Source organism: Sebastes umbrosus, chromosome 20 (assembly GCF_015220745.1).
Source record: "Sebastes umbrosus isolate fSebUmb1 chromosome 20, fSebUmb1.pri, whole genome shotgun sequence".
Taxonomy (NCBI): domain Eukaryota; kingdom Metazoa; phylum Chordata; class Actinopteri; order Perciformes; family Sebastidae; genus Sebastes; species Sebastes umbrosus.
The window spans coordinates 8878407-8892988 of NC_051288.1; the positions used below are offsets into that span (position 1 = coordinate 8878407).

General features: G+C 41.5%; 1 protein-coding gene across 2 annotated transcripts; it reads right to left on the minus strand.

Annotated features, from left to right (window-relative positions):
- Positions 1-815: 815 nt before the first annotated feature.
- bms1 (BMS1 ribosome biogenesis factor) lies at positions 816-13104 on the minus strand. Of its 2 annotated transcripts, none has more exons than XM_037755502.1 (23): positions 12962-13104; positions 11956-12137; positions 11569-11759; positions 11198-11277; positions 10341-10529; positions 10093-10235; positions 9805-9926; positions 9481-9674; positions 9185-9330; positions 8305-8888; positions 7836-7937; positions 7493-7644; positions 7265-7346; positions 6921-7000; positions 6167-6358; positions 5857-6045; positions 5359-5539; positions 4091-4149; positions 3668-3790; positions 3408-3555; positions 2892-3067; positions 1460-1621; positions 816-1240 (listed from the first exon to the last, which is right to left on the minus strand). In XM_037755502.1, exons 2-23 carry the CDS (start codon positions 12126-12128, stop codon positions 1013-1015), a joined length of 3696 nt encoding a protein of 1231 aa, XP_037611430.1. In that variant the 5' UTR covers positions 12129-12137; positions 12962-13104; the 3' UTR covers positions 816-1012. The 2 variants fall into 2 exon arrangements, with proteins under 2 accessions (XP_037611430.1, XP_037611429.1); XM_037755501.1 differs by having other exon boundaries at positions 6167-6361.
- Positions 13105-14582: the final 1478 nt, after the last annotated feature.

The following is a 14582-nucleotide window of genomic DNA, read 5'->3' on the forward strand; positions in this document are numbered from 1 at the left end:
AACTTTAACCTGATGCTACCATGGTTACCCAATCATTCATTCACTACTCATTTGTTTGGTATTACAATCTGTGAGATTCCGCTCTCTTAACACAGTAGATGGCACTCCTTAGTCTTTAGTACAGTATGCATACAGAAAGAAACAGTTGACTCAGAACCTGTACTGAGAGGAAAGGGGTTTGGTAGGAGAATAGTAGCGGTGTGCCGTCGGGCGCAGGTGCACACAGTATCCACACTGAAGAAATCATTGAACAAGCCTACATCTTCTGATGCTTTGACCCGTCTTAGTAAGTTACACTTTGCCTTTTTTTTTGTTTTGTTCATTATCACTACAGAGAGCATGTTTTTTTTTGTCATTTCTGTCAATTAACAACATATCTTTTTTATTACTGTAACACCCTGAGCATCATATTTTGAATACTCCGACTAGTGACATGACATAATATCTCCATGACAACCATCAGGAGGAGAACCGCCCTAATACAAAAGAGTATAAGAAGCAGGTTTTTTTTTTACAAGAGCCGCTGCCGCCATTTTTGACTGAAAACGCTTATTATATTTATATTTTATTGTTCAACACAGGCCATTTCAGTAGAATATGACAATAGAATAGAAATAATTTTGTTTTACTTTTGTAGGCAGATGTTTTACTGGCGTCCGGTAGTTGCTTTCAGTCCAAAATGGCGGAAGCGTAGCTTTGCTGCTGGGCACTGATGTTGTAAGAGAACGAACAATTGACTTTCACTTCTTATCAATATACGTTCTTTGCTAATACTCAAATATACAGTATATATCATTTCGTTGACAGGACAATAGTTTCCATAGACAGACACGTGTTTAATTAAAACAAGTTCCTTTACAGCTGATGTTCAATATCAATATATCTAGAAAAAATACAATAAAAATGATTCTGCCAAAGTTATGAAACACATGCCAACAGTCCAAAAGAGCAGACCAAGCACCTCGGTCTCAGTCTGCAGAGGTTTTCCCTCATGAGTCCAGATTCAGCGAGGTTAGTCGTCCTTGGACGCCCCCTTCAGACTGGACCTTTGCTTCTTCTGGTCCGTCTGGCCCATGACACGATACAGTTTTTTACGCGCCTCCTTCTGTCTCTTCAGCTTGGCCTCCTCCTGTTTCCCCTTCTCCTGCAGGAACTCCTTGTGTTTGGCGTGCTGCAACGTGTGGGCTTTCTTCTTCTTGTAGTTGTGGACTGTGCTCAGAGCTTGGATCAGGGCTGCTACCTGAAAGGTCAAGAAAAGCAGTGCTTAGAGATAAAGCCATGTTTTTACTGCAGGGAGCAGTCCAGGGTTTTGATTGGGACAGTTTGGGCCATCATTTTCTATCAGTTATGATATAATTTTGAATGGTGAGATCTGAACACACTACTGTTTCTGTTGTCAGATCAGTACAAATCAGTGCTCACTCCTAACTATGGATGGAGCTGCTGAGGTTTTGCTCACCTTCTTCTCATGGGGCTCTCTGATCACGCTGGGCCTCTGGAGGTCTCTGGGCGTCTTTCCTTTGGGCTGCTGATTTTTGAGTTTGCTCTTGAAGGGCAGGGCCTTCTGGAGCTCCTTGGGAATGTGGAGGCGGTTGAAATGCCTCGGGGCTCGGACCACCGGCTGGAAGGGAAAGGGAGGGATATACACACACATCAAATCAGGATTTAGGATTACTGTGTTGTGTTAAGTACAGGTCTACAGATGCTTTTACTGCAACAGCTCAGTAGGAGTTTTGCGGTCAAGTCAGCCAAACACTCAATACAAATGACCACATACCTACTCATCAACACAAATACACAATGATCTATTTTAGGGCTACAACTAATGGTTATTTATTATTAATATATACATATTTTGCACTCTATCATTGTTTATAAAATGCCAGAAAATTGCGACGTCTTCAAATGTCTTGTTTTGTCCGACGAACAGTCCAAAACCCAAAGATATTCAATTTACTGATATAAAACAGCAAATCCTCACGTTGAAGAAGAAGCCACATTTCTGTTTGTTAACTGACTAAAAATGATTAATCAATCAGAACATATTTTGGTGATTAACATTAATTAGGGCTGACTAAATTGATTAAAATAGTTAATCGCTATTAATTGCAAATTAATCTCACATTTTTTTATCTGTTCAAAATGTACCTGCTGTGGACGGGGGCAGCAGCAAAACGGATCAATTTCAGTTTAAGTGTACACTAACCTTTGAATATTTTCACTGCTTTACCTCGCCATCAGACAGCTCTTTCCAACGGGTAACTGAAGCCGTTATCTATGCTCTCCTCAAAGCTAACAGACTCCGTTGAAAAAAACAGTAATTTTACCTCGCAGAACATGGGAGTTGCTGGTCTACTGCTGCCTCGATCGGTTAGTTTGTGTTATTGCGAGACTTTTGCGAAGCCGAACTAACCACGCAATAACACAAACTAACTAATCAAGGCAGCGGTAGACCAGCAACCCCCGTGTTCTGTGAGGTAAAATTACTTAATTAATGTTTTTTCCCCAATGGACTTTGGTGGCTTTGGCGAGAGCATAAATAACGGCTTCAGTTCCCCGTCGGAAACATAGACTATATAGCTGCCTGATGGAAGGTACTGATATTGATATATTTAGGTGAGCCTTTCTTTTAGGTAGCCAAAATCCATTTTGCTGCTGCCTCCGTCCACACCAGTACATTGCTTTGCTCCCGTGCCGGTACTCCTGTCTGTTTCTCCAAACTGGGGGCGTGCCGAGCTCGATCTACTGTAGGTAATACACTGACTATGGATAAGTACCTCATCAACTCCACTTCAAAACACCCGACCTATCCCTTTAATAGCTTCCTTCTCAGCATTCATTCTTTCATCAGATCAGGTGTTTAGAGACCTGTCAGGCACAGCCTACTCTACCTTGTACAGAGAGTCTGCGATGGGTTTGTAGCGGATGCCCAGGTCAAATTTGAGCTGCCCCAGGGTCCTCATGCCCGCCCAGCCGTCCTTCTGACCGACGGGCAGCAGCATAGAGGTGACGGGGTTGTAGAGCTGAGGAACGGTCACCGGATACCAGGAGCGCAGGAACACAACGTCTGCACAACAACAAAAACACATCGTCATAAAGAAACAACTACAGAAGCGATATATCACTGTCTAATGTGTTGTTACACTTTTTTCATAATGTCTATGAAATAAAGACAATTATGGTGAAGATGAAAAGTAATTTTTACCTAATGTAAGCGTTACCGTAAAGTCTGAAAAATAATAACACTACAAGTAAAACCACATTTGTGTGTAAGCGGAGCAGAAATGCTCCCTCGCGAGGACATTTTGCCCCTCACGGATACTGTTCTGGGCGCACGTATCACGTGCACGTGCCTGGTTTTTATGTGTTTTGAGGCTAATTAATTGCCATAAAAAGCAGACACTCACCACTCATAAGCAGGCGGTCCTCAAACGTGGCTCTGTAAGCTCCTGGTGGTGTAGACAGCGCCTTCTTGATCTGACCTCTGACCCCTGATACGGTTCGTACAGAAGCACCTTCAAACTTAGCTACCTCCAGCACTGTGTTGAACATGCCCTGTGGAACACAGACGGAGAATTCAATTAAAACTCCACATCAGTAGGAATAATATTATACAGCTGCTAATATATGTATATATATAGACAGAAGTGAATAAAAGTCCTCCTACCTTAACGAAGGAGGTGTTCTTAAAGATCTTGTAGGGGTAACCGATGAGTTTGAGCTTCTTCACTACAGTCACAGACTTATCCAGGTCCAGGACGACTCCTGTGGCAGCAATACGGAAATTAGCCTGCAGAGAGAAAACAGGAATCTATAAATAAACTACATATTGCTCCAAAGCCTTTAATGCATAATTCCATGGAAATCATTTAGTCAACGCTTTTCAGAATTGGCCAGATGAGGGTTACATTTTAAAAACAACAAATAATATTTTGCCATTTTACAATTTGCTGTTGCCATTTGGGAAACTGACAATGTTCTCACTTCTACTGGATTTTTATCAATTTGACTCTTCATCACATGATGCGAAGAATTCAAACTGAACAAACTGATCTAAACTGCTGTTAACTAGAGTGAATAGGTGACTTACTTTAATTCCTGCTACTGTCTGTACAGCCAGGAAGCCGGTGCCCTGTGGTGTGACGGGACCTTCAGTGAGACAACAGGGGAGAGAGAATACCAGCTATTACTATCATCATCAGATAGAGCTGATAATTATAGACATGACTGCAAAATGGTTCTTTTTCTCACTGTAAAACCACAGCCATACACCTGGTGAAGGTGTAGCGGGGGGGGGCTTGTGAGATGCTGAAGGGGAGAACACAGAACTCAAAGGTTCTGCCCTTAAAAAGGCCAACCTGAGAGTCCCATCCCGCCTATGGATACGGAAATATCGTGAATAAAACTAATAAGATAGCAGCGGAAGGTAGGGGGGTGAGTACCACACCCTGCCCTACGGCCGTTTACCAAACAAATGCTAACGGGACTCCCTTTGTCTTGCTGGCATACAAAAACAACTCATGCATGAAGACGGGTTATCCCTATTCCATCCTTTACAAGTGTTCTGTAGACTGAAAACTAACTTCAACCATTCACAGAGTGGTATCTCTTTCTCTCAGAAAACATCTCTGTAGATGTTCTACTATGTCGAAACTACTGCAAAAGGAGAGCATCGAAGCGCAGACTCAGGGCTGGCTTAAGGCATAGGCCATATAGGCGGTCACCTAGGGCGCCACCTTCTGGAGGGGCGCTGCTCGCCCTCTTAAAGAAATAAAGAAATAAAGAAAGAAATAAGCTTTTCACCCCTGTAACCGACTAAACACTTTTAAGCCAACAAAATCAGGGATCAATTGTTTATTCATATATTATAATAAATACAGTTATTTATGAAAATAGAACATTTTTATTTTTGTCTTAAAACCATTGTGATGTCGGATGTGTGTAGGATTAGGGTTCTGGTGTGGTTGAACCCTAACCCTAGTGCGCACGAGAAGGGCTAGAGGCGGCCTTGCACAGACTTAGAGCCATATTAGCACAGAGATATCCAAAGCAGTAAGAACCATGACAGACTGATCAGGTTTGAGGCTTAATACTGGAGAGATTTGTGACCAAGTAACATAATTTATCACTTGTGTCTAAAGCATGGAAAAAGGAGTATAAATGGATTTTTTCTGTAAACAGTTGATGGAAACATCTTAATCAGAATGATGTTTTTACCCTGAATGACATTATTATGTGTATGTTATAGCAGCCATTCAGAAAGGAAAACTACAACACACAATCTAATTAAGGTCAATGTAAAAACTCTAATTCCTCCCTGCACACCAGCAGTAGTAGTGTTCTTTAACTGTGTCTTACCCCAGATGGAGGCGCCGCAGTGCATGTGCTGCGGCGTGTATTTGAGCAGGCGGTGGCGTCCGTTGTGATCCTCGATGTGGTAGAGGGGGATGGTCTGGAAGCGCCGCCAGCCTAGCGACAGGATGAGGGGGTCCCGTGTCTTCAGGATGCGGTTATACCAGCGGTGTTTCTTCAGTCGCATCTGACAAATCACACAAGATTTAGATTATGTGCTCACTATCTTAAAATGTTACCAAGAACATGTATTCATAAACAAGGAGGTACTCGGAAATCGATTTGGACCATTTTAGGACGAGGGGAGAGCATTTCTCTTTGTTAGAAAACATTGAATATCATAATCATATCAATGTTTATTTTTTTCTAAAGCATCCTGTACAGTTTGAACGACAATTACCACTAGACTTAACTAAGTGAGTTCATCTAAATCCTACCCAATAGCTTAGTTATGAAAAAAAGCCATCCACAGGTACTACGTAGTCATGAGAAAACAACCCCTACCTGCAGGTATCCTACGTTGCCCTCGCCGGAGGCCAGACCTCCGAGGATGATGGGATAATGGGGATCGAAGTTGGTGACGAACTCGCAGGGTAGAGAGGAGATTTCTAATCTGACGTACATTCCTGGTCGGAAGCCTTCGTACTGCACTCTGGTCTCGTCGTCCACGTCCTCGAACTCTGCCCTGTTCAGCTGAGGACAGAATGCAGAAACATATTACATAAGCCGGAAAATATACAAATCTAATCAATGTTTCATCCTTTCTGAAAGTTTGTGGAGCAGCTGTTGTGGATAAACAGAACCTGCCAGGTACCTCAGCCTGCTTCTGCATCTCCTCCTTCAGGTCATCAAAGTAAGTGGCATCTCCTCCATCATCGTAATCCGCATTGAACCGCTCCTTCAGCCTTTGTTTCTTCTCCAGACGCTTCTTCTTCTGGACCTCGTCATCATCCAACTTCACCGCACTTTCTTCATTATCGTCATCATCGTCATCGTTCTCACTGTTCTGCTGGTCACAAGATGTACAAGACAAGACAAGACATCATCCGACTGAGGAAACTAAAGGTATTAATGAGCTGTCGGGAGCTGTAAACTCTTTCAACAGACAAGTAAAATCCGGTCCAACAAGGTCTGTTTCAAATACCTTCAGAGTACCAAGTACCTTGTCATATGTACAAGCTTGAAAGCACACGATACGATACGTATCATGGTACGTGGGTTAGGATTCAATATATTGCAGTATATTGTGATACTGTAAGCAATCTGAGCCACTGTCTGCCACAAATCTTTGCATGTAAACTAATTAAAAGTCGATAGTGTTTTGAGAATCGGTACAGTATCACAAAACATAATATCGCGATACTCAAGTGTATCGATATTTTCCTACACCCCTATTTGTGCCATGACTATATTCTAGTGGGACAGATGTTATTTCAGCATTGTAGTGGATGCTGTGTTCAAATAAACAAACTATATCATAATCATATAGAAACATTACGTAATGTTTCAGTCCGTCAGTCTGTGAGAAATGATCTCGATTTCAACTATTCCACATGAATAAGACGTACCTCCGCCTGATCCGGCTGTCCAGTTTGACCCTTGTGGACTTCTCCTGTTTCCAAATCCTCAAAGTCGCCGTACAGCTCCTCTAGACGCAGCAAAAACAACAAAAGACTGTATGTTAATATGATACCACACTGTTTGTGTGCTTCAACAGTCAGAAACAAAAACTTTGGTTCCTTATGAAAAGACTCCGCTACACCAGTATCCCTCTGAACTGATCCAATCCAAATTGCTCCACCGTGTAGAGTAAGCCCCTCACATGTGTCCGGTACTGAGGGTTCCACACTGAACACAATAATTACAATTGTTTATAACTCTTTTTGACCATAAGTCTCCTCTCCTCTCTTACCGTCCTCCTTCAGCAGAGTGGCAGCATCTTGGCCCTCCTCCCACTTCCCTGTGACAAAGCAGTCCCTGATGGAGTTCAGCATCTGCAAAGCAAAAACACGACAACCTGTAAGTACCTAAGTTTCATTTCAACATCTTTTTGTATTTCTTTTCATATCGACAGCAGATTAGGAACTCAATACTCCTAACTGTCCCTGTAACACCAGTGTAGTAGTAACCACTACTGTACCTCCTCTAAGTCCCAGTCGTGGGAGGTGTCACGGTTGAAGCGGGAGCTGTCCACAGCATTTGCTTGGAACTTTTTGCTCGTCTGAGGGCGACTGACTCGAAACAGCCCCCCCAGCTCTGCATCCTCATCCTCAGAATCATCCGCCTCTACAACTGAAAACACAAATGATGACTGTCAAGAGACGCTGAACGACTTTAGAATATATATATATTCACAGCACCTCTGACATTCGCTTCAAAAATACCAAAATATGGCTTAATGCACAGCTTCCAAATCCTTAAAAATACATCATTTTCATAGAAATATATATCCATGTGCACGTGCAACCAGAGCCTCAGCCTACCTGAACCATAAACCAGTTTTCTCAGATTGGGGGCAGCTTGTTGTTGCCGTAGAAACGCTTCTGATGCTTTCTGCCGCAGGCCCTCCTTCCACTTCAGACCCCCTGTGGATGGAAAAGAGGAGAATGAACTCAGCCGAGGGATGATAAATATAAAATCACTGCACCTCGAGGTTGCTACCTTCACTATATCAACATCAACACACATGTTGAAATCTACAGATACAAATAGTACAAAGTAGTAAAATAAACACCTAAATGTGTATTTTGGATGGTTTTCTTTCCACTAGTCTGAAAGAAGACATGTTATGGAAGCTTAAACTAAGAAAGATCTCTGATGTGGTACTCATATAACCTGATTTGAGGTATTTGAACCAGTATCAGGAGAGGAAGAGTAGGATTAGAGCAACCTTTTATAAAACACTAAAATGAAAGACAATAAAACTAATTTTAGAATCAACAGTGTATTTACCCTGCTCTTCTTCCTCCTCCTCGCTCTCACTCGCTGTTTGTTTCTTCATTGTAATGTCATCTGCACCATCCTCTTCTCCCGATTCATCTTCAGACTCTTCTTCCTCCTCTTCATCGTCACTCTCTTCTTCGTCCTCTTCAGAACAGTGTCCAGAGTCTCCTGCTTTCACAGCCTCTCCCTCTTCTTCACTATCATCCTCCTCCTCCTCCTCTTTCTCGCTCATCTCCAGGTCGTCTTCGCTGTCGGCAAACACCGGCACCTCGGCGCCCTCGTCCTTCTTCTCCTCCAGTTTTGGTTTCTTCACTGGCGGAGCGTCTGCTGCGCTCTTTTCCGTCTTGTCTGATTTGGATCTTGCCTCTTTGAGAAATGTGGACACGTTGTCCTCGTCGTCCTCGTCGTCCTCGTCTTCCTGCTCCTCCTGGTCACTGTCTTCACTGTCACCGTCCTCATCATCATCACTGGAGCCGCTGACATCATCCTCGTCCTTCTCCTCCTCCTCCTCCTCCTCAGTGAAGACCACCTTCCTCCTCTCTCTCTGGGTGTTAGGGTCCCAGACACACTCCTCCCTGTGACCCTCCGTCTCTCTAACAACACACACAAAACAAGAACAGTTGACATTTTCTGTCAAATACAAGGCTGCAGTATATTCTTTATCACATCCCTAAGATGCTGTTCTTACAGAATAGTGGCCAAGAGAATTTTTTACAGTGTAAAATAAAATTACATATTATTATTATTAAAATAATATCAGTCTTGTATCAATGAGGCTCTAATGTCTATCCCTACTGATGATCAAAGTGAGCGTGTTTCATGTCTCCAATGTCCAATCGTCTGTCACATGTAAAGACAAAGAGACTGGATCTGTGAGGAGGCGTCTCACCCGCTCTGCTCCTCCTCGATGTCTGTGGACTCCAGGGTGGCAGAACCGCTGAACAGAGACACCTTACTGGCAGCCATCTTGGCATCCAGGGTGGCGTGTGTGTCGATGAGAGACTGGACCAGCTCCGTGGTCGGCCGCACCTCCTCCTGTACCGGGGAAATATAGAACACGCTTTCACACCAGCTACAAAACAATGCTTGAAGTTACAAAAAAACAGGCTGTCAGAAGCTTCTACAAAAACTCTGATCATCCAGATGTAGAACACACACACTCTCATGCCAAGCGCACACACACACCTGCTGTTGATTGACGTGGCTCGCGGGAAGGTCGATATACACGGCGTCTTTGTCGTACACGACCCCGCCGACGCCGGCCATGGGCGCGTAGAGCAGACGCTCCTTCTCGTTCAGCGCTCTCTTCTTCTGAGCGCCTGGCAGGGCGCACGGGTCGGGCAGGAAGTTCACGTCCGCCACCTGAAAGTCTCCGACACCTGCAGAGAGCAACCAGCACACCGTGTGTTACTGGAAACGTTTCATTATTCTGCAGCGTTTCTGCTTCTGACAGCATGACGTGCAGTACAGGAGGTTTTTGGTTAGGTAACTAGCACTGTGCTTATGTACCTGGGATATGGACCTGGCCTTTGTTTTTCAAATGTGACCCTCGCAGGTAGCCGTAGAGCGACACTGTGCGGTCACACTTGGGGTCTGTCCTCACCCTCTCAGGGTCACTTAAGTCCTCCATACTGTTTGAATGCAGAGAGGAGAATTGTGATTGAGTGAGTACAAAGTAAAAGCATGCAAGTACACTCCGATAAAAAATATATATACAGTATATTTGTGACACATTAGCTGGGTCTACACCAAAAGTTCCGGGGACTTGTGATTAAACTGAGCATCAGGTTCACTCACCGGTCAACCAGCACATAAGGATGGGAGGTCTGCCACACCAGAGGACGGAACTTCATGACTGAGATGAAGCGGCCGAGGTTCTTCACCTCCTGAGTCTGATATTCACCGTACACCATCCCAGACAGGTAGAAGAGCTTGGCCCCCTGACAGGTTCAAACAAGTCATACTGTCACAGCACATTACAGGTTTTTCAATGTAAAAACATTCTGCATATCCTGCAGGAAAAGATGTGATTACGTTGCGTTTACCTGATAGACCTCGGTCCAGAAGCGATGTTTGAGGTTCTTCTTGGTCTTCCTCAGCGTCTTGTTGTTCTTGAACGAGTCCAGGTGAGTCAGCACGCCCATGATGCGAGGGAAGCCGTGCACCTGACAGATGTTGAGGAACTCGAACGTCTCCATCTCGAAGCCGAAGCTGGCATCAATCAACATCAAAACCTGGAAGGAAGGAAACACACAATGCATTTAATTCAACTTCATTTAGTTTGACAGTACTTCATTCAGCCCTCTAGAGTCTATTTCAAATCAAGATATTAAGCTGAATTATAACTACGTGCCACTCTGTTTCCAAAAGATTTAAGGTACATTAGTCTGTCAACTAAGTAACATGTCTTTTACATTAACTGTTCACAAGCCTCGTTGTTTAAAAAAATAACTTTGAATACTGACAACAAAATGTGTACAGTTGACTAGATCAAAGTACACAAATATATTTAATTATATGATACTGCTTCACATCTCATTGATACGGAAGACTGTTACAGCCAGGCATGGGAAAAAATAAATCAGAGGAGGAAGACTTTTATTTTTGTTTTTGCATTTTGAGAGGTCAAAATGTTGAGAATAAAGTTGAAATACCATATCCAGATAAAGACAAAATGCCGAGAATAAACGTTGAACTTTTGAGAATAAATCTAATCTTATTGCTAGCGATAGCGCATACTGATATTTCAACTTTATTTTCCAAATGCATTAAAAAAAAAAATCTTCCTCCTCTCATTTCCCCTTAAGTCTGGCCCTTATGCTCGTTTTCTTCCCCATTGAAATCAACTTCTTCATCCATTTATTAAATGTACTTTTTGATTACTGTAAATTGAAAAACTCACCAGATCAGCTACTTTTGCGAGGTCGATCATCGTATTAATGTCATTGTTACACTCCATGAAAGTGAGGCGACGCTTCTTTCCTGAAGAATACAAAAAGTAGTGACTAACCAGACACAGAACAATTAAATGTTATGTGGCCGAATGGTCCACAGCAGTACATTGCTTTGCTCCCATGCTGGTACTCCTGTCTGCCTCTCCAAACTGGGGGCGTGTCGACCGCCGTCTACTGTAGGTAACACACCTACTTGGGATAAGTACCTCATACAACCCCACTTCAAAACACACCAACTATCCCTTTAACAGCAGTGCCTGATGGAAGTGGACCATATCTAACCCCGTCTCCTACAGAAGAAATCAGCGTCCAAACTCACCAGAGACGATGGTTACAGGTCCACATATGTCCCCCAGCTTCTGTCGGGTGAAGTTTTTGATCAGGCAGCGGATCAGGGTGCTTTTTCCCACCTTGGGTGGACCAACTACAACAATCACAATCGGAGGAGGTTCCAGGGAAGTCCGGTCTACATGGGGGATGTGATGTTTTTTGGTCTTTATGTCCTGGGACCTAAAAAATATACATGAAGAGTAATTTTACACTGTTTGTTTCTTACATTTTTTATTCAACTATACATGAATTAATGGAATTATGTCAAATTGGTGTCCCTTATTGGACAACAGAACCGACATGACATCTTGGATGCTACAGGAGAGTCTGACAGATGAGCAGCAGCACAGCTAACAGGAGAGCCAACAGCACTGACCTGTGGAACGTCTTGGCCATGCGTACGGCCGACTGAACGGCGAACGCTTTGGGATTGCGTTTCCGCGCATCTTCTTCTGTGGAGCCTCCCTGCTTCTTGAGCTTCTTCCTCTCCGCCTTCGGCCCGCTGTGCTTCTGCTGATGCCGCTTCTGTTCCTTCACTTTCCCGTCCATCCTGTCCAACTGAAGCACAAACAATTTACACTTTGAGTTTATCTTCTGCTGATTCCATCATGTAATATAGGATTACATCATATGCAAAAGTGAAATCTGTGACTTATCTACTGTGTCATCTGCAGTGGAGAGAGCTTATTGAAATGATTATTGAAATCTATTATTTATTTGAAGCTGGATTTGCACAATTTCCTGAAATCCAATCCAATCCAAATTTATTTATAAAGCACATTTAAAAACAACACAAGTTGACCAAAGTGCTGCAAAACCTACATGTGAATGTGATAGTTGTATGCTTTGCATCAACGCCTCAAGACAGCATAAAACTCAATACAATACTTCAGGTTTGATCAGCTGCTTTAAATTCATTTTTGACAGTTTCATCAGGGTAGGACTTTTAATAAAAAAAATCAACTAGGCCTACATAGGAAATAATTCCCACAATAGCAACATTTGGACTCAACCTGACAGCATGTATAGCCTACATTTCAAGTAAACTGATCTTAAAAGCTTGCAGAAAATGAGCAGTGAAGCAAGACTGTCCATAGTCCTGATAAATCCAGATGTTTAAATGTACCAGTCTAAAGATGACTTTCAGTAAGTGCTTACAAATAAAAATAATAATGAACTGCTGTGTGTCACAATCATATCAGAGTTCCTATTGGCCCACAGCTAATGTGTATGGGAGTAATGGACACAATGTGCTGGTTTTATTGGCACAAATGGTCCCCATTAGTATTTAAGGACACTTAATGACACAGTACAGTTTTATACTTTATAGAAAATTACATGCTAAACGTTCATGGAGAAAAATAAATGATTAGTCTTACTACCTGAATATAAAGCCCTGTTGTTTGTAGTCTGGTTCCAGTCCCAGTCGGTTTTTCTGCAGCTCTCTCACATGTGTGTTTTGTGATCTTTCCGACCCGGAAGTGTACGGAAGCGTCCCCTTATAGTAAACCGAGTGGAAACAAGATTGTAAAAAAAAAAGGTTCCGCACCGCGAGGAACAGAAGACAAACCCGCCACGATGGCGCCCTCTGCAGGCTGGCTAAAGATCAATTCTTTACAGTGCACATACACATAAAACACAAACAAACAAAGGAGTCTTTAATACAGACAAACAATGTCAGAGACAGGGGGAATATTTGAAATAAAAACACATTAAACAAAGAGCATTCATTTGGTGTATGTGTATATATACATATATATACATATATATATATGTATATATATATATATGTATATATATGTATATATACATATATATACATATATATATATGTATATATATATATATGTATATATATGTATATATATATATATATATATATATATGTATGTATATATATATATATATATGTATGTATATATATATATATATATATACATACATATATATATATATATATATATGTATATATATATATATATATACTGGAAAAATAAAGTTCAGAAATTTGTGTTTGTTGGATTATTTCTCTGTTGTTCCAATGCTAATGGTCATTGTATTTTACATTGTTGGAAAGCCTGTTTATTTACCTTCGCAATGATGTCCAACTTGTAAGGATCATGTATTTGTGGGATGAGCAGCACAGCTGATTATGTGGGTAGCGCCCTAGAAAAATTTGCCAAAATGCTCCGTCAAGCGGGCCTGAAGGTGAAGGGCAGTCATTGCAGGCTTCCTGGTAGCCTTATGAGAACACACTGTTTACCATTGGCAGAGCATTTTGGCAAATATTTCTCTGGCGCTACCCACATAATGAGCTGTGCTGCTCATCCCACAAATGCATGATCCTTACAAGTTGGATATCATTGTGAAGGTAAATAAACAGGCTTTCCAACGATGTAAAATACAATGCCAATTAGAATTGTAACAACAGAGAAATAATCCACCAAACACAATTTTCCGAATTTTTTTTCTCCAGTTTATATATATATATACACTGTAATACACTGTATATTACTATGTCATGTTTATAGATGTTTTACAAATATTTTTTTAAAAGTTTAAAAATCATTTGGCAATCATTAGCAAATACTTAATATGGTATATAAAATGTTATATTGTGCAACAATAGACTGTTAATAAATAGCGTACTAATGCAATCAGAATATAATCGTTATCGTCTCTTATCAGCTATGATACAATATAAATATACAATATACAATATCAAATGTATAAACTAATTATTTCATATTACACAAAGTAATGATAAAATAACATTATTACATTATAGGATTACTAATAATTAGTAAACATTATTAATTATCATTCCGTTGTTTGTTAACAGTAAAATAACTATTAGTTAAGTTTAAATCAATTTACCATTTATAAATGCTGGTTATTATAAAGCGTTACCCCAAATTCTTTTTAATTTAAAGAGTAGAAACATTTGTTTCACACACAGCAACAGCACAGAACTGGATTTTTTCCGTGTTCCCAGAGCTGCAG